This window comes from Callionymus lyra, chromosome 12 (assembly GCF_982586985.1).
Source record: "Callionymus lyra chromosome 12, fCalLyr1.hap1.1, whole genome shotgun sequence".
NCBI lineage: Eukaryota > Metazoa > Chordata > Actinopteri > Syngnathiformes > Callionymidae > Callionymus > Callionymus lyra.
In genome coordinates this window covers 17,481,560-17,500,651 of record NC_141829.1, presented here as the reverse complement: position 1 = coordinate 17,500,651, position 19,092 = coordinate 17,481,560, and the positions used below count along the sequence as shown (strand labels likewise).

The following is a 19,092-nucleotide window of genomic DNA, read 5'->3' as shown; positions in this document are numbered from 1 at the left end:
TAGGTAATGAGGAGATTAATCCCCATCTGTCTGTGTCATGTCATGTGTTCAGTGTCTGTGTTTGATCTTGTTCACGGAGAGTCATGGAAGCTTTCCCCCAACAGAGGGTGACGCATACTTCACAGTCAAGCTGCAGGACTACACTGCAGTGGAGAAAGATGAAGTGCTTTTAGAGTGTGAGCTCAACAAAGATGTGGAGGTTGTGTGGTACCATGGGGAGGCTGAAATCAAAGCCTCCAAATTAGTAAGCGTTAAAGCCGAGGGTAAACGTAGAACACTTTTAATCAAGAAGGTTGGAGACGAGCACAAAGGACAGTACATCTGTGACTGTGGAACAGACAAGACAGCGGCAATGCTGCACATTGAAGGTAAAAAGCGCTGCCTCACCTAACCCCGCCAATGTCATCTCATTTCTGAATCACTGCGACATTGATAAAAAAGGTTGTGCTTATGTTATGTGATAACATTATGACCTTTTGTCTTCAATTTATCTACAAGCTAAAACATCTTTCATAAGCACTGCAAATTCCACCCTTTGTGTATCAAGAGGTGTTTGTTGAACTAAGTCTTGCCTCTCTTAGCTCGCCATATAAAGGTGGTTCGCCCGCTTTATGGCGTTGAGATCTTTGATGGTGAGACAGCTCGATTTGAAGTGGAGGTCAGTGAAGACGACGTAAATGGGCAGTGGAAACTCAATGGAGAGATCCTCAGCGAATCATCTGTACGTTACTAGATGTTCAGGCGTGTGTTTGTCTGACATGTGAACGCTTTCTAAAGTCATTCGGCCATTTGCAGGATTCTGAGATTGTGGCGGATGGAGCCAAACATATTTTGGTCTTGTACAACTGCAAAGTTGCTCAGTCAGGGGAGGTGAGCTTTGCTGTCGCCAACGCAAAGTGTTCAGCGAAGCTGAAAGTGAAGGGTGAGCTCTCCCACAATGCCCGCTCTCCCCAACCTTTACAGTGTTGCAGACAAAATTTCCACCACCTAAGAAAGCAGGCTGAGAGGTTTAACTGTGTCTCTGAAACCTACAGAGCTGCCGGTCTCATTCCTGACGCCAATCTCTGATGTTCATGTCTATGAAAAAGACGAGGCAAGGTTTGAGCTGGAAATTTCTCGAGAGCCAAAAAACTTTCGCTGGCTTAAAGGATCACAGGAGTTAGAGAATGACGAGAAGTTTGAGCTGCTGCAGGACAAAAACAGATACACACTTCTTGTCAAATCTGCCAAGTATGAGGATGAAGCCAAATACATGTTTGAAGCTGAAGATAAAAGAACGTCCGGAAGACTGATCATCAAAGGTAAAAGATCTAGGACTCCCAGGCGGATTCTTTCTCCAATATATTTGCCAAGAGCCTCCTGACACACTCAAGGTTATTGCACACTAGTGAGGGCTTCAGGCTAATGGAAGCCTCAAAAGGGGTAGTTATAGGCAATCTGGTTGGTCCTGGCCCGAAAACAGGATCTGAGCAGAGAGAGAAGACCACGCCTCTGTTGAGTACAGCAGTGATGTGGTTAATCTCCTTTTGTAAAACCTGCTCTTGAATGGAGGCTTTAGGTAAATATTTTTCTGCTACCGACCTGCCTCAGTTTCTTCTCTGTTGTCAGGTATTCGCCTTGAATTTATAAAGCCAATAAAGGATGTGACTGTGAAGGAGCGAGAGACCGCTCAGTTCAGTGTTGAGCTCTCACATGATAAGATTCCTGTGGTCTGGTACAAGAATGACAAACGTCTGCACCCAAGCAAGGTGGTGCACATGTTAGAGATGGGCCGAATCCACAGCCTAGCCTTTAAGGAGGTCACCATAGATGACACATCGCTGATCAGAGTGGAGGCTATGGACAAGAACTCAGAGGCCATGCTCACTGTGCTCGGTCAGTACGCCACTTTTCCTCAGCAAGTCTCTCCTTGACTCTCTGAAGACCATGGTCTGTGCAACAATGTGGCGTGAAAGAATGATGATGAGAGATTGGTGTGACAGCAGGTCTTCAGGACAGGACAAACGTTCTGGAACAAAAAAATCATGTCAACAATGTCTCACTTGCAGAGGGCGACCTGTACTTTACAGTCAAACTGCAGAACTATACCGCAGTTGAAAAAGACGAGGTGATTTTGTCTTGCGAACTCAGTAAGGAGGATGGTAACGTCACGTGGCTCAAAGACGGAATAGCACTAGTTCCGTCCAGAAATGTTGTGATGCAGGCGGAGGGCAGAAAGCTCACTCTGACCCTCAGGAAAGCAGAAAAGAAAGACATGGGAGTGTACACCTGTGACTGTGGCACGGACAAAACCACGGCTAACCTAAACATTGAAGGTAAATCTGTGGAACAATTGGAAACCTTCTTCACTTCATGATGGCTCGTCGCCTCTTTTCCATCAACATTTAAAAATGTTTGTCTGTCCTTTTGTGGCTTGTATTAGTATGTCATCTCTACATCCACATCTCCACAGAATGACCACAGTATTGTTATGTATTCTCTGCTTGACCAACATCTTCTCCATCTGCAGAGCGAGACATCAAAGTAGTGCGGCCACTCTACAGTGTAGAGATCACAGAGACAGAGACTGCCAAGTTTGAGACGGAGATCTCAGAGGATGACCTTCATGCTGTCTGGAAGCTGAAGGGAGAGACACTGCACCAGTCATCCGTAAGATACTGACCAGGGTTTTTCTCATTTAATGTAACCTGAATAGTCACAGAATAGTGGGTGTCAGCTAGATATGCTGCTCTTCCATAATTTAGGCTTTAGGAACCAGATGAGCGATATGTGAAGGAAGTGAGTCGCATGTTTTTTTGGGTTCATCCGAGTCTGAAGCAGCAGGGATATTATGATGTTTTTTTGCTCGCAATGGGCGGCAAATTAAGGCCTTGTACGCACGTTGGTGAATGACAAACATCCAGCTTCATATTAAAAAAAATCACATACACACTTCATCGATTTCAAATAAAATACCATGCACACAGAGTTGCATGAACCTGCGTGATGCGTTTGGCCATATGGATTGTTAGGAATTCAAACCTCTTGTAATCTATGTCCACACATCTTTGTCAACTAAAAAACAAAAAAGTTAACCAGAAGCATAAGTTTGTCATCTTGTTTTTACATGGGCTAAAAAATCGTGACAGGCTAAATTGTACAAAGAAACAATAATGTATGGCAGATACTTGGCTACATGTGGACAAAACATAAGATTGTCGGTTAGAATCTGTTCCAGATTTTTAGGTTTTTGAAGGTAGAACCTCTCTCACTGTTCAATGGGAGATTAAGTCACAGTTTGTGTGCATGTGTGTCTCAGGAAGTGGAGATGAAGGAGGAGGGAAGCCGTCACACATTGATTCTCTTCAATTGCAAGAAGGAAATGGCAGGAAGTATCGACTTCTCTGCTGCAAACGCCAAGTCGTCAGCTCACCTCAGGGTCAAAGGTAAGATGAAGTACATCTAACTTGAATATCCAAAAGGACAAGGACACAAGTGATTTCCTTCAAATCTCCTTGAAGATCGTCATGACAAAGGGTTACCATACAACTCCTTTTTGGGGGCCTATACTAAGGAAATTTATAAAATCCTTTAAATGTCTGGGGTTTTTAAATTGTGTAGTGTGTACTTTAGCTCGGCATCACAGTCATTCTGAACAGCTCAAATGGTAGGGCAAACCACTTTTGTTCATAAGGACGGGGGCCAAACCCCACACTAGGCATTATATACTTTTTTTTAATTTATTCAAGTGTAAATTATTGTGTAAATTCTACTTTGTATATTCATCATTTATAGTTACTTACATTTTCATTTCATGTTCAAATATTTTTTTTGTGAAAGTTGTAATGCAATCAAAATACAGATGTTTTCTCTAAGATCATCTGTTATAGTGATTACAACATCAACTGATATAATGATTTGGGCCATCGTCGTCCTCTTTCCTACCTCAGATGTTCGCTAACTGCGATTTGCTGACTTGTCAGGAGGGGCTTGGGGGACTAAGGCAGTAAATGTGAAACATCTTGTTGTAAATACTGTACGAGGTTTGTTAATCCAAAACTTCCACAGCACTGCAGGCTATTGATTGACAGGAGCAGACAGATACCCCCCCCCCCCCCCCTGCTGGTTTTGGCAGACTTGGCCAATCAGGTGCCCCGGTTATTTTAGAAGAGCCAGGCCTTATCTAGAACAGGGCAATAGTGATTGGCAGGCAAAGAGGTCCTGACCCTGTCCCTTACTGGCCTCTTCTGGTCTTGTACAACTGATGGCGGGTGGCATGCTAATGAGTAAGCCCCCAGTGCCAAATCTTGGGTGGGTGTCTTCACTTGTCCTGAGGGCTTCCAGCGGCCTGCCTTCAGCCACAGCACACCATGAGGATTAGCCCCTGAGGATTAGCCCATCTCTCTGGGATTTTTTTGGGATCCGTGGACCAGTACATTGGGGGGTGACTAACCATGTCTTCTCCACAAGCCCGAGTAATTGGGCTTCAGAGGCCTCTGAAGGATGTGACTGTGACGACTGGAGAGACCGCCACCTTCGAGTGTGAGCTATCCTACGAAGGCATACCTGTCGAGTGGTTCCTGGGGGGTACCAAGCTGGAGCCCAGCGACAGAGTAAGTGACAAGCCCTTCATGTTTTTGTCCAATAAATACCACTTCCTGTTATCTAACATCAAGCCCTGTTTTGACCATTTTTCTGCCTCTACGTATAAGAGTCTGTGAGTGAAAGATTCCAACTGAGCATTTGATCTTGTTTTCAGTCAGCACAGGAGACTTTTCTGCCCCGCATGCATTTCTCAAAGTTATTTATAACCTCTGCAGGAGGTTGCAGAACAGAGCAGGTGGCAACAAGAACTGTCAGGAACATTTGCTTCTCAGATCACAGCTGTGGCAGTAAGGTTCTCGACCCTGTGAAGTTTTACTCTTGTGATTTGATAGAGATAGAGGAAACACTCTTTAGGCCTTGAATTCGACTCTGAGCTCGGTCAATAATGTTGAGTCAAAGACAAATGTTTTTGAGCAGCTCCAGAAGTCCTAGATCAGCATAGATCCCAAAACATCACATAGCTTTCTTGTTCGTGAAGTGTGAATTCAGTGACTGCTCCTGCGTGCGATAAAACTGGCCATGAGGTGTCAAAGGTCTGAAAGCCAAAGTTGGGTCGCGAATCACAGCTGTTGCTTTCAGTACTCAGCTGACTGGTGTTAGAAAACAGGTCTAGGGACTGCAGCTTATACAAGAACATTTGCTAAGTGTTTTAGCATGCTAGCTGTTGTTATTGCGGTGTGCCAGTCCTACACAGCAAATTTGACTGAACTGGAAGTTTTAAACACTAAAGTTTTAAAGCCTCGGAGTAACAAATAACATGTAACTTCTCCAGGGTGACTCTAAAGACTGATGTACAAATACCAGTTTAAAACAAGCGCACACTCATACACTAAAGTTTTTACATTTGACCTGTAGGTAGTGCTTAAGGCAGAAGATAAAGTTCACAGCCTGACTCTGAGGGATGTTCAACTGAACGAAGCCGGACAAGTGACCCTGACTGCTAAGGACTTCCAGACTGATGCCTGCCTCATCGTCAAAGGTTGGAGCCAGACTTCTCTCTTGGAGGGTTCAGAATGTCCACTAAGGGGACACAAAGTGATCATTTATTGTTTTATGACCTTAGAGCCTCCTGTGGAGTTCACAAAGCCTCTGGAAGATCAGACAGTGGAGGAAGAGGCAACTGCTAAACTGGAATGCGAGGTGTCCAGAGAGAATGCAGAAGTGCAATGGTTCCGAGATGGTCAAGAAATCCGCAAGACCAAGAAATACGAAATTATAGTGGACGGACGCAAAAGGACCCTGCTCATTCACGACTGCACACTGGAAGACTCCAGGACATACACCTGCGATGCTAAGGACTTTAAGACATCCTGTTTCCTCAATGTTGAACGTGAGTAGAACTAAACAAAATAATCAATAGTGATTACAAGGTCAAGAATCGGGGTCCAAATGTGGAAAGCTGCAGGCTTTAAGGTTCTCCTACCTTCCCAACAGGAAATATATATATAATAATATACAAATAGGCCACAAATACAAAACTTCTTAAAGGGAACCTAATATAAAATCCCAAATCTCCTGACTTATTCACATTTTGTAGTTGTCCTCTTCTAAATGCAGTGAGTCATTCATCATGACGTTGCTCCGTTTTGAAGTTATTACTTAATAAAGTTCTCCCCCCGTCTGAAATCTCTGTCGCCGGTTTTATCTCGTTCGGCGATCCTATTCTGACGTCAGACTGGGGCAAAATGTCCTATGTCCTCCCCTATAAGCCCTAAAATCGCCCTTGTGTTATTGTTTGTTGTAGCATTCATTTATACAGACTACAACAACATTTACTATTTGGTTAAGAACCTACACGTGAAACAAAATAAATATTTATGTAAACATGAGAGTTACTTCTGCCTTTAAGTGTTTTTTTAACGTGTACATTAAGCTTCAAACCATATTTTAATTATTTGTTTTTCATGTACAAAACGGGAGTTTCAGGGCTTTGAAATTTATGTGAGTCCTTGAATGCAACGTGTTTTTGTGACCAATCATAGCAGAGTGGGCGTGGTCGCTTGGACGAGATTCCTCTTAGCCAAAACAGAGCATTTTAAGTGGGCGAATGAAAATATATATTTTTTAAAATTAGAGTTTTGTGCTAAAAGAAACATACTGATGAGTATAATAGAGGTCCTAGAACATTTTAAGAGACACTTAAATCAGCACATTAGGTGCTCTTTAAGAAATTGGTTGACTGTCCTCATCTAACCTTTTCTTGCTAGAAGACACCTCTGCTTACTTAACCAATTTTAAAAAACAGGAAGACCACAGAAACATTTTAGACTATAGACTAACTCTCCTGTTTGTAAGTCAAGGGACTTATGGAATTGGTGGTGAGACACTGTGAAACGGACAATGAAGTTACTAAACCTCAGGTTGTGAATTGACTTTTGCCTGAGTACTTTGTCCAGGGTTAATGGTCTTGGATTTTGTTAGGTGATGTTCAAGTTAGATTCTAACTGATGTCTGTTTTTTCTCTGTCTACAGCTCCACATGTAGAGTTTACAAAACCACTGCATGACGTAGAGGTCAGAGAAAAGGAATCGGCCAAATTTGAATGTGAACTTTCCAGAGAAGACGTCAAAGTAAGTCGCTCAGATTCCACTCCAGATTCAAAAATGATGAAAAGTGTTAATTTCCGTCTCTGTTGCCCTTAGGTACGCTGGTTCAGAGAGGGCAGTGAAATACGAAGAGGGAAAAAGTATGAGATCTCTGCTCAGGGACGCCATCACATCCTCATTGTCCACAAGTCTGTGTTTGATGATGAGGCTGAATATGAGTGTGACGCTAAAACCTCCAAATCCTCCGGCATGCTGACCGTTATCGGTGAGAAAATGAACATGTTTGCCCCCAAAAAAGGTTATTTTAATCTCATTGTGCTTATGCGGGTCCCCAGAGGAGGAGGCTCGTTTCACCAAGAACCTCGCCAATATAGAGGGAACAGAAACCGACAGTGTGAAACTCATCTGTGAGGTGTCAAAAGCCAGCGCTGATGTGACCTGGTACCGTGGAGACGAGGAGCTGCCAGAAGGTGGTCGCTTTGACCAGATCGTAGATGGGAGGAGAAGGATCCTCCTTATACAGGACCTGAAGATGGCTGATGCCGGACAGTACTACTGCAAGCTGAGCCCTAGTGTGACCACCTCTGGGTCGCTCACTATAAACGGTACAAAACCAACAATCCGCCATTTACACCTTATGATTCCTCAAATGCTTTCTTAATTTTCCAATCTCTATATGTGGAAAGTTTGTTTATAGAGTATGATTCTCCGGCTGGCTGAGCCAGACCTGGTAAAGAGCATAGATCCGAATTGTATTCCTTTTCTCCCTTTCTCCTTGACCTGAAGGGGAGGGGAATCTGAGGAATGGTCAATATTGAGGGAGAATTATTCAACTTAAATAGGGTGGATTTGGTGCCAGTCAAAAGGATTTCAGTTTTGTCACAGTTTAATTTTTGTCTCTTTAGAGCTTGCTGCTGAGTTCATCTCACGCCCTCATGCTCTGGAGGTGGTGGAGGGTGAGAGAGCAGAGTTCACCTGCTCAGTCTCAAAGGAAACACACCAGGTGACATGGATGAAAGGCGACACAGAGCTTCAGGCCGGGGACAAGTACCAGATGAGCAGCGATGGGAAGAGGCGGAACCTGGTCATCAAGAGCTGCGAGTTGAAGGATGAGGGAGGCTACATGGTGAAGATCGGACCCACCAAAGCCAGCGCTGAGCTTACTGTGCTTGGTAAGCTACACTACAAAAACTTTGTTATGACTAGGTTTTTTGTCAGCGTCAGCCTCTTTCTAATCGAGCTCTTGTATTATTTGTAGAAAAACTGAGGATCATCACTCCACTGAAGGACATTGAGACCAAAGAAGGTCAGGAGGTCGTCCTGAACTGTGAGGTGAACACAGAGAGTGCCAAGGCCAAGTGGCTAAAGAACAACGAAACCATTTTCGAGAGCAGCAAGTACGCCATGCTGCAGCGAGACAATGTCTACTCGCTGAGGATAAAGAATGCAGAGAGGGAGGACGAGTCCAACTACAGCATCAACCTGAGCAACCAAAGAGGAGAACAGGCCAAGAGCACTTGTAGCCTCGTCGTCAGAGGTTAGAGGTCACTGTTGCACTCACACTATTTACATCTGTAATATCATCAGATCTCTATTGAAGACACGTTTCCTCCGATGATGCGACTGATTGCATGTTTAGAGCAGTGATGACATTTCTGTGTCATCCTTGTCCACATCTTCACTAATATGTCTGTTTTTCCTCCAGAGGAAAGTCTTCGCATTGTGGTTCCTCTTGAGGACATCGACACACAGGAGAAAAAGAACGTTTCCTTCTTCTGCAAGGTCAACCGACCTAATGCTACCCTTAAGTGGCTAAAGGCGGGCGAGGAGATTTCCTTCAGCAAACGCATCATGTACAGAGCAGACAAGGACAAGCATACACTGACCATCAAAGACTGCACTCTTGCTGATGAAGGCGAGTACACTGCAGTGGCTGGAGACAGCAAGTCCACTGCAGAGCTTATAATCAGTGAAGCGCCAACGGACTTCAGCATCCAATTAAAGGACCAGACCATAGCCGAGTTTGAGGATGCGGAATTCATCTGCAAATTGACAAAAGAGAAGGCTGAAGTTAAGTGGTACAGGAACGGACGTGAGATCAGAGAAGGTCCAAGGTACGAACCTTTTAACCATACTTTTATAACCAGCATGCGTGACTGTAAAGTAAAAAACACAAGCAAACGTAAACTATCAGGGATCCAAGTGACAACCCCATCAGCAGACAAAAAGTCTGAACTGTCATCTATTAATGTCGTTCAACAGGTATACGTTTGAAAGAGATGGGAAGAACTGTACACTGCGCATCAAGGAGTGCCGACCAGATGACGAGTGCGAGTACGCCTGTGGTGTTGATGAAAAGAGATCAAGAGCAAGACTCTTTGTTGAAGGTGAGAGGGGCCGAATTAATTTGTTTTGTGCTGTGGCTCCAGCTGATCACTTTTTCTTGCTCACCAGAGACCTCAGTGGAGATCATTAGACCGCCACATGATGTTTTTGAGCCACCGGGCACAGATGTTGTGTTCGAAGTAGAGCTTAACAAAGACCGGGTTGAGGTGAAGTGGCTGAGAAACAACATGACAGTGGTCCAGGGAGACAAATACCAGATGATGAGTGAAGGTAAAGTCCACAGGCTGCAGGTCTGTGAGATCAGACCTCGAGATCAAGGGGAGTACAGAGTTGTAGTCAAGGACAAAGACGCCAAGGCCAAGCTGGAACTGGCGGGTAAGAACTTACGACTTCTGGTTCTCCTAATGCAAAATGGTGGATCAAGAGCTTCTCACTGACCAACACTGTGTCCGTGCAGCTATTCCTCAAATCAAGACCACGGATCAGAGTTATGTCACAGATGCTGGGAAGCCCGTCGACATGGTGGTCCCGTTCAGTGCATACCCTCAGGCTAAGGCTGACTGGCTGTACAATGGCTTGAGCCTGCCTGAAGACAATATTCACACCTCCACCGAACGTACAGAATACAGACTGAAGGATCCTCAGAAGGGTGATGAAGGACGCTACAAAGTGGTCATCAGCAACAAACATGGCGAGGGAGAAGCCTTCATCAACCTTGACGTCATTGGTACGTTCCTTCACCCAACTTTCTTCTGAGGAGACGGTTTAATTTTAGACATAGATGCAATACAACTTTTTGAACTTAAGGTGAAGGTAAAAAAATCTATTATAAATTGCAGACGTCCCTGGTCCTGTGAAGAACCTGCAGGTAGTGGACACAGCTGATGGAGAGATCAGCTTGGCCTGGGAAGAGCCAGAAACCGATGGAGGCTCAAAAGTCATCGGCTATGTGGTGGAGAGACGTGATGTGAAGCGTAAGACCTGGACACTGGCAACCGACCATGCCGATAGCCCTGAGTACACAGTTACTGGACTCCAGAAGGAGTCAATGTACCTCTTTAGGGTCTGTGCGAGAAATAGAGTCGGAAGTGGACCTTTCATGGAAACCGATAAGCCAGTTCAAGCAAAAAATAAGTTTGGTGAGTTTTTACAGGTATGTGCGCTGTCCAGCTCAGTTTTGTCTTAACCAGTCTGTCACTATTCCAGATGTTCCTGATGCTCCACTTAATGTGACGGTTGGAAATGTATCCAAGTTTGGCTGTACAGTCTCCTGGGAGCCTCCCGTGTCTGATGGAGGTTCTCCCATCACCGCCTATACTGTTGAGCTCCGTGACAGAACATCTGTCAAGTGGTTGCCTGTCCAGTTGACTAAGGCTGATGAGCTCAGTGTTGTCATCAATGACGTCATTGAGAACAAAGAATACATCTTCAGAGTCAAGGCCGAAAACAAAGCAGGTGTTGGCAAACCCAGTGCAGCGTCGGCACCTGTTAAGATCATGGATCCCATTGGTGAGTGGTATCCTCCTGTGTTTCCTGTGCTATTGAGTAACTCTCCCTTCCTCTACTCCTGCAGAGCGACCAAGTCCCCCTCAAAATCTGGTCTGGCAAGATCAGAACAAGAAATCTGTGCAGCTCACATGGGAGACGCCACTCAGGAATGGTGGCAGCATGATAACTGGATACATAATCGAGCGCTGTGAGGATGGAACTGATAAGTGGTTGCGCTGCAACGCACGCCTCTGCCAGGATCTCTTCTACAAGGTGCCCGAACAAGCTTTTTCATAATAGCAATCACTTTGATGGCCCCTTTTGTACCATTTTACTTAAAACCTTTGTGAGACAGGGTTTATTCCTCTTTGAGGAAGAATAAAGGTCTATATTGATGCTTCATACGAAAAAAAGCTGTTGCTCAGCCGATTCTGAAGGCTTCAATTAGAGCCAATGCTGGCAATGCTGGTGTCTTGAGATAGGGCCTTTTTTTGGAATCAGTGATAGGTTGCAGAGGAGGTCCAGCCGTTTGATTGACTGAAGAAGAAAGCTGTAGGGTAGTAGTGTTATTTAAACTACATAGTGTCTTCAGAAAACTTTGTCATGAATTGGAATTTATCTTGTTTCAGGTGTCTGGGTTGAAATATGGAACAAAATACAACTACAGAGTTTGTGCTGAAAATGCTGCAGGAATGTCAGACCCCTCAAACATAATCGGACCTCTGCTGGCTGATGACATGCACAGTAAGGCCTTCTTAACAAGAGAATGATTATTAATGTTAGACTGCCAGACTGTTATAGTTTCTTTATCTGTATTTCCAGCTGCTCCAACCTTCGATCTCAGCGCATTCAAGGATGGAAAAGAGGTCATCGTTCCCCAACCGCTTACTATTAGGGTCCCAATAGCTGGGTACCCTACCCCGGTGGCAAAGTGGTCCTTCGGAGAGAAAGAGCTGACTGCTGATGATGAGCGTGTCACTGTAACCACCAAGTCCACTTACACTGAGCTGATCGTTACACCAAGTGTAAGACCGGATAGAGGGACTTACACACTGCACCTAGCAAACGATGTTACATCAGTAACTGGAGAGATTGACGTTAACGTCATCGGTAAACAAAGTTTGACTATGATTGGTTGCTAGCCCCCTAATATGCTCTTTGTTGGTCTAGCTGCACCTAGCGCACCAAAGGACTTTAAGGTTCTGGAGGTGACCCGGCAGCATGTCCACCTCTCCTGGGAGGCCCCTGAGCATGACGGAGGAAGTCCATTGACAGGATACCAAGTAGAGAAGAGAGATATGTCCCGAAAGACCTGGGTCAAGGTATGTGATAATTGTTTGCCCACTTAGAGGCCGTTGTGAAGGGGTGAGAATCCTGACTGTATCTTTTTCAGAGAATACAATGATAAGAATGTGATCCAGCAGTATGTTTTGTGTCTCACAGGTGACAGCTGGTATCCAGGACCAAGAGTTTACCGTCACTGACGTAATGGAAGGAAAGGAGTATCTGTTTAGAGTAACTGCATGCAACAAGTGTGGACCCGGTGAACCGACTTATATTGATGAGCCAATAAACGTCTCTTCTCCTGCCAGTGAGTCCACAACACCCCATTTCCATCATTCTCTCTGAGAGTCCATAACACACTTTCTAATCCAAAATGATTGTGACACCAGCTGTGCCTGACCCTCCGGAGAATCTAAGATGGAGAGACAAGTCTGCCAATGGCATCTTCCTCACATGGGAGCCACCAAAGTATGATGGAGGTTCAGGCATCCGTGGATACAATGTAGACCGCTGTCAGAGAGGAACCGATAAGTGGGAGCCATGCGGGGAGATGGTCCCCGAACTCAAATGCCAGGTGACAGGCCTTACAGAGGGCCAATGGTATTCCTACAGAGTTCGAGCTCTGAACAGACTTGGCGCCGGTCGACCCTGCAAGGCCACCGATGAGATCCAGGCTGTTGATCCCAAAGGTTTGAATAATTTTATGCCTGTGCAATACAGGCTTGATAAATTAAATCACTCGATATTTTAAAGATTGTTTCTGTTATCTGTTATAATATTTTCCAAATTGTCTTGAATAGAGCCTCCACAGATCCAGTTGGATGCAAAACTTCTGGCCGGTCTAACTGCCAAGGCCGGAAGTAAGATTGAACTTCCAGCAGAGGTCACTGGAAAACCAGAGCCGCGAGTAAAGTGGACCAAGGCTGATCTGATACTCAAGCCAGATGACAGAATAGCAATTGATAGTAAACCAGGACACTCCACAGTCACCATCTCCAAGACAACAAGGGATGACAGCTCCACCTACATCATTGAGGCAACAAACAGCAGTGGCCGTGCCCTTGCTACTGTTGATGTCAACATTCTTGGTGAGTTCATTATCCTGATACCCATGCATTACTGCCATTTCTGACAGGTGATATCTACTACTCTTTTTAATAGACAAGCCCGGGCCTCCAGCAGCCTTTGACATATCTGAGATCACCAACGAGTCCTGCTTTTTGGCCTGGAATCCTCCTCGTGACGATGGCGGATCTAGAGTCACCAACTACATTGTGGAGCGCCGAGCTGTAGACAGTCAGATCTGGCACAAACTCTCCTCCACGATCAAACAGACCACATACAGAGCTGTGGGCCTAGTTCGCTTCAAGGAGTACATCTTTAGGGTGTTTGCTGAGAACCAGTTTGGTGTGGGACCACAGGCAGAGCACCCATCCATCATTGCTAAATATCCCTTTGGTAGGTTTGCATAAGTCTTCCGGATCTGCTTGTTACCTGTTCCTACTTCGTGAGCATGTTGGTATTTGTAGAGTCTCACTTTTGCTTCTTCCTAGACACGCCTGGCGCACCCTACAAACTGGAGCCATCAGACATTGCAAAGGACTCACTAACTCTGAACTGGTATGAGCCAGATGAGGACGGTGGGAGCCCCATCACAGGATACTGGGTTGAGAGATATGAACCAGACCATGACAAGTGGATCCGCTGCAACAAGCTGCCCATCAAAGACACAAACTACAGGTAAATCTAGTCCTGCACCATTTCAGATTTAGGAGACCAGGTTTTAACAAGGACTGCTGTATCCCTTCAGGGTGAAAGGGCTTCCCACAAGGAAGAAATACAAGTTCAGAGTTCTGGCAGAGAATTTGGCAGGAAATGGAAAACCTAGCAAGGAGACAGACCTAATCCTCGTCAAGGACCCGATTGGTACGCAATGTTTAGCTGCAGGTTCTGATAAGAGCACTGATAACCTAACTTTTTAAACTATGTGTTTTCTAGATCCTCCGTGGGCTCCCGGGAAACCTATAGTGAAGGACGTAGCAAAGACGTCTTGCTTTCTCATGTGGACCAAACCCGAGCACGATGGCGGCGCTAAGATTGATGGCTATGTTATCGAGATGCTAAAGAGTGGCACAACGGACTGGATCCGTGTGGCAGAAAACGTGAATCTCACGGAACATTTCTTGAAGGGTCTCATGGAGAAGCAGGAGTACTCTTTCAGGGTCCGAGCTGTCAATGTTGCTGGAGAGAGTGAACCCAGTGAGCCCAGTGACCCTGTTCTGTGCAAAGAAAGACTGAGTAAGTCTTGGATTGAACACATTCCAAACCTACTTTACTTGAAAATGGGATTAACCATGTGACATCATAATGTTTATAGACCCGCCAACTGCCCCTCGCTGGCTGGAGGTTATCAACATCAGCAGGAACAGTGCTGAGCTAAAGTGGACCCAGCCTGAGCGTGACGGAGGCTCTCCTGTCACCAACTATGTGGTCGAAAAGCGCGATGTCCGCAGGAAAGGCTGGCAGGCCGTAGACACAACAGTCAAAGATTTGAAGTACACAGTGAGCCCGCTGAATGAAGGCTCGCTCTATGTGTTCCGTGTTGCCGCAGAGAACACAGTAGGCGTCGGCCCCTTCTGCGAGCTGGAAGATTCAGTAATGGCAAAAGACACTTTCAGTAAGTTTAAGAAGACGAGAATGAATCCAGGAGACAGGAAGGGCAAGGGAGCACACATTTTACTCTTTGTTTTGTTTCAGCAACCCCTGGACCGCCATATGCACTTGCTGTCACAGCGGTGTCCAAGAGATATGTGGACCTTCAGTGGGAGGAGCCCAAAAACGATGGAGGCCGGCCCATCCTCAGGTCAGAAAAGGGAACCTGATTAATGTTTAAATTATCATCTAAAACATTTTGATAAAACATGACTCTCAGGTACTCTGTGGAGAAAAAAGAGAAACTAGGAACCCGCTGGGTGAAATGTGGCAAGACCTCAGGCCCGGACTGCAAGTACAGAGTGACTGACGTCATTGAAGGAACCGAAGTTCAGTTCCAGGTGTGCGCTGAGAATGAGGCTGGTGTGGGACATCCAAGTGAGCCCACAGAGATACTGACCATTGAAGATCCAACAGGTGAGAAGGTTCCCTTTAAAATAATATTAGTGCCTAAACTTGTCCTCTGGAGTAGTGAACGATTGAGCTTCTATCAGAGAATAAAAGGTCTTTGTGTCGTTCTGTCCCACCAGGTGTCCCATCTCCTCCTGTTGAACTCCACGTGGCCGAGGCCAACAGGGAGTTCCTCTCCATCGCCTGGAAGCCTCCGCAAAGAGATGGTGGAAGCCCCATCCGAGGCTACCATATTGAGATGTGTGAGGCAGGCACTGAGAAGTGGATGCGAGTCAACTCACGCCCTGTTAAGGAGCTTAAGTACAGAGTAGAGGAGGGCATTGTCCCAGAGAAAGAGTATATCCTCAGAGTGAGAGCTATCAATGCTGTTGGAGTCAGCGAGCCCTCTGACATCTCTGAGAATGTGTTTGCAAAAGACTCGGACTGTGAGTGTCCTCTTTATCAGACTGCTGATTTCAGTATTCTCTCTTCACTACTCTAACTTTGAATTTGCAGGCAATCCTACCCTGGATTTCCAGACTCTAGACCTGGTCGTGGTAGAGACAGAGAAGCTGCACATCCCAGTGCCCTTTAGAGCCGTTCCGACACCCAGGATGACCTGGCACAAAGATGGCAAAGAGCTGAAGGCTGACGATCGCCTCGGTCTAAGGTCCGAAACATTTCATTGCCAAAGTTACTCTGGCTGTTATCACAGACTCACACACACTTTAATCACAGGAAAGAGTACATGTCCTGCCACCTAGAAGTTGACAGCAGCCTTCACTTGGACGCTGGGCAGTACAAAGTGACTCTGGAGAACAAGCTAGGAGCTGCCAGTGCCACAATCAATGTCAAAGTGATAGGTACTGAAGGACGCCTCTGTTCAACCAAACATTACAAGTCTGCAGAATTCATCATGACTTCCATGTTTCCTCATAGGTCTTCCTGGAACCTGCAAGGAAATTGTTGCTTCTGAAATCACCAAAAGCTCCTGCAAAGTGTCCTGGGACCCTCCTGACTACGATGGCGGGAGTCCAATTATTCATTATGTCCTGCAGGTCTGAAAAGTTTTCAGTCTAAATCATAGAAATTTGAACTCAAAAATAGCCCCATCACCATTTAGAAGTGTCTCCGTCTTTGCCACCTTATGTCTCAGACAGTCTTAAAAGTGCTCTTAATGAAGCCATGTACTGCAGATAAGACACATATCTCCTGTATAACTCTTTTTAGCCAACTTCAAATGAAGGCTACTCAGTCAGGGTAATGGTAACTTTTTCTAAAGGTTTTAGGCATCTGGAATACTTCTGCTACCATCTGGGACACAGAGAGAAAAGATGGTCGGCCATTTGTTTTTTTGAAAGAATGACCAGCATATGTAGAGCAATTTAATTTGTTGTGGTGCAGCAAACATTAAGAAAAGCCAGCTGTTTGAGAACAATTGATAACTCTTGTATCCAGAAGGATTCAATATACAATCGTGGATTAAATGTTTAGGTAAGTGATTCTCAAAACCTGAATGTACTCTGGCAGCGACGAGAGGCTGGCAGAAGAACCTATGTCAACATGATGTCGGGTGAGAACAAAGTTTGCTGGACTGTCAAAGATCTCATCCCGAATGGAGAGTACTACTTCAGAGTTCAGGCTGTCAACAAGATCGGTGGTGGAGAATTTATTGAGCTGCGCAATCCTGTCATCGCAGAGGACCAAAAACGTATGTTTGCGTTCACATGTAATGAGCTCATTTGTGTTAATACCTCTGTGGAGGACATTCTGTTTTAACATATATAATCTTTATCTCAGCAAAGTTATTAGAAACAATGTAGTGTCAATTGTGGTTGTTTGGTACGGAGACTCAATTTCGTTTTCTGGCTTTACAGATGCTCCAGACCCCCCCGTGGATGTGGAGACCCACAATCCCACTTCCAGCACAGTCACGCTGACCTGGAAGCCGCCTATGTATGACGGTGGTGCCAAGATCATGGGCTACGTCTTGGAGAGACAGAAGAAGGGCGAGGACAAATGGGAGAGGTGCAATGACTTCCTGGTTCCTGTCCTGTCTTATACCGTCAGAGGGTTGACTGAGGGAAAGAGTTACGCCTTCAGAGTCAGGGCAGAAAATGCTGCTGGGGTTAGCGAACCTTCCCGTGGCACACTGTTTGTTAAGGCACTTGACACTGTTGGTGAGGACAAACTCTGCAGCAAGAAAAAATGAATGTTTTCAATATTTCTAACTAGAATTGTGCTTTAATAGACGCTCCAAAAGTGTTCCTGAGTGGAAGCCTGCAGTCTGGCCTGAGTGTAAAACGAGGATGTGAGATCCAGCTGGATGCCAACATATCTGGTGCACCATACCCTCAAATTACCTGGTACTGGAATAACCAGGTGATCCGACCTGAAGAGCTTCGCAAGAGGCAAGACAAACCCCCCAAGAAGAGGGTGGAGAAGATAGAAGAGGTTGATAAGAAGGATAAGGATGAGAAGAAAGACGATATAAAGAAAGAAGAAGAGATTAAGGAGGAGGTGGCCGAAAAGAAAGAAGAAGAGAAGAAGGAAGAGGAGAAAACTGAGCCAGAGGAAGAGGTTTCAGACTATCCAACATTGAATGAGCGACTCACCATCAACAGCAGCAGGAAGGGAACGTCATCTGTGACCATCAGGGACTCCTTCCGTGCAGACCATGGGATCTACATGGTGAAGGTGGAGAATGACCATGGCATAGCCTCTGCAACCTGTGAGGTCAATGTTCTTGGTAAGACCAGTCGCTCCTCATTCAAATTGTTTGCACAATGTCAGCTAAAAAATTGTATAAAACTTTCTATTCAGATACCCCTGGACCTCCTGTTAACTTCCACTTTGAAGAGGTGAGAAAGAATTCTGTCATCTGTAAGTGGGACCCTCCTCTGGACGATGGCGGCAGTGAAATTATCAATTACACACTTGAGAAGAAGGACAACTCCAAGTTGGAGATTGGCTACAGCTGTGTGACCTCAACACTTATCGGTTGTCGCTATCTGGTACCAAAACTAATTGAGAAGAAGGAGTACCTCTTCAGAGTTGTTGCAGAGAACAAGTTTGGGGCTGGTCCTCCGTGCGTCTCCAAGCCTCTCGTTGCTAAAAACCCCTTTGGTACGACAACACCCCAACTTCAACTTTAACTGGCATTCAAGGCAAGGAGACAAACTTCTCTGTTTCCCTTTCAGATCCTCCCGAGGCTCCTGAAAAGCCATATATAGATGACATCACTGCTCACAGTATGCTGGTCACATGGAATGAACCAAGTGACAATGGGAGCCCAATTTTGGGATATTGGGTGGAGCGAAGAGAGATCAACAGCTCTCATTGGGCCCGTGTCAACAGGTGAACGGTCGCTTGGTTCTGCAGCAATTATTTATTTGGTTTGTCATCCCAACAATTTTTGTTTGTTGTGTCTTTAGAAACTTGGTCCCCAATATGGAGCTGAACGTAGAAGGACTTTTGGAGGGTCTAACCTACATCTTCAGAGTGGCTGCTGAAAATCAGGCAGGCCCTGGAAAGTTCAGCATTCCATCTGAACCCAAGACTGCTCAATGTCCAATTCGTAAGTTTCAAGACAACTGCTTCTGTGCCATCCTCAAAGTAGTTATTTTATTCAAGGGGAAATTAGATGTTTCTGTGGTCATGCTAAGCTTTGCTGAGAAGATATTGGGATCCAGTTCTTTTGGATTTTCTTTAGTCCAGGGTGGATGATGAATTTATGTTTGTT

General features: G+C 45.3%; 1 protein-coding gene across 1 annotated transcript in view; it reads left to right on the top strand.

Moving 5' to 3' along the window:
- Positions 1 to 19,092, top strand: part of LOC148068491 (titin-like) — a 68,713-nt gene that overhangs the window by 15,688 nt on the left and 33,933 nt on the right. Inside the window, exons 19-58 of the mRNA XM_087804615.1 lie at positions 2,510 to 2,649; positions 3,299 to 3,425; positions 4,450 to 4,592; positions 5,440 to 5,563; positions 5,648 to 5,914; positions 7,057 to 7,154; positions 7,227 to 7,395; positions 7,466 to 7,735; positions 8,036 to 8,302; positions 8,389 to 8,667; positions 8,836 to 9,244; positions 9,393 to 9,517; positions 9,585 to 9,851; positions 9,934 to 10,203; positions 10,316 to 10,615; positions 10,683 to 10,985; positions 11,050 to 11,237; positions 11,594 to 11,708; positions 11,787 to 12,074; positions 12,135 to 12,286; positions 12,408 to 12,555; positions 12,638 to 12,937; positions 13,049 to 13,336; positions 13,410 to 13,706; positions 13,802 to 13,988; positions 14,059 to 14,174; positions 14,247 to 14,546; positions 14,626 to 14,925; positions 15,006 to 15,111; positions 15,181 to 15,377; positions 15,491 to 15,796; positions 15,867 to 16,020; positions 16,089 to 16,213; positions 16,290 to 16,408; positions 16,881 to 17,061; positions 17,228 to 17,530; positions 17,602 to 18,099; positions 18,174 to 18,476; positions 18,551 to 18,707; positions 18,785 to 18,927. Of these exons, the coding sequence (XP_087660741.1) occupies positions 2,510 to 2,649; positions 3,299 to 3,425; positions 4,450 to 4,592; positions 5,440 to 5,563; positions 5,648 to 5,914; positions 7,057 to 7,154; positions 7,227 to 7,395; positions 7,466 to 7,735; positions 8,036 to 8,302; positions 8,389 to 8,667; positions 8,836 to 9,244; positions 9,393 to 9,517; positions 9,585 to 9,851; positions 9,934 to 10,203; positions 10,316 to 10,615; positions 10,683 to 10,985; positions 11,050 to 11,237; positions 11,594 to 11,708; positions 11,787 to 12,074; positions 12,135 to 12,286; positions 12,408 to 12,555; positions 12,638 to 12,937; positions 13,049 to 13,336; positions 13,410 to 13,706; positions 13,802 to 13,988; positions 14,059 to 14,174; positions 14,247 to 14,546; positions 14,626 to 14,925; positions 15,006 to 15,111; positions 15,181 to 15,377; positions 15,491 to 15,796; positions 15,867 to 16,020; positions 16,089 to 16,213; positions 16,290 to 16,408; positions 16,881 to 17,061; positions 17,228 to 17,530; positions 17,602 to 18,099; positions 18,174 to 18,476; positions 18,551 to 18,707; positions 18,785 to 18,927 (8,829 nt within the window). The remainder of the gene's footprint in view (positions 1 to 2,509; positions 2,650 to 3,298; positions 3,426 to 4,449; positions 4,593 to 5,439; positions 5,564 to 5,647; positions 5,915 to 7,056; positions 7,155 to 7,226; positions 7,396 to 7,465; positions 7,736 to 8,035; positions 8,303 to 8,388; positions 8,668 to 8,835; positions 9,245 to 9,392; positions 9,518 to 9,584; positions 9,852 to 9,933; positions 10,204 to 10,315; positions 10,616 to 10,682; positions 10,986 to 11,049; positions 11,238 to 11,593; positions 11,709 to 11,786; positions 12,075 to 12,134; positions 12,287 to 12,407; positions 12,556 to 12,637; positions 12,938 to 13,048; positions 13,337 to 13,409; positions 13,707 to 13,801; positions 13,989 to 14,058; positions 14,175 to 14,246; positions 14,547 to 14,625; positions 14,926 to 15,005; positions 15,112 to 15,180; positions 15,378 to 15,490; positions 15,797 to 15,866; positions 16,021 to 16,088; positions 16,214 to 16,289; positions 16,409 to 16,880; positions 17,062 to 17,227; positions 17,531 to 17,601; positions 18,100 to 18,173; positions 18,477 to 18,550; positions 18,708 to 18,784; positions 18,928 to 19,092) is intronic.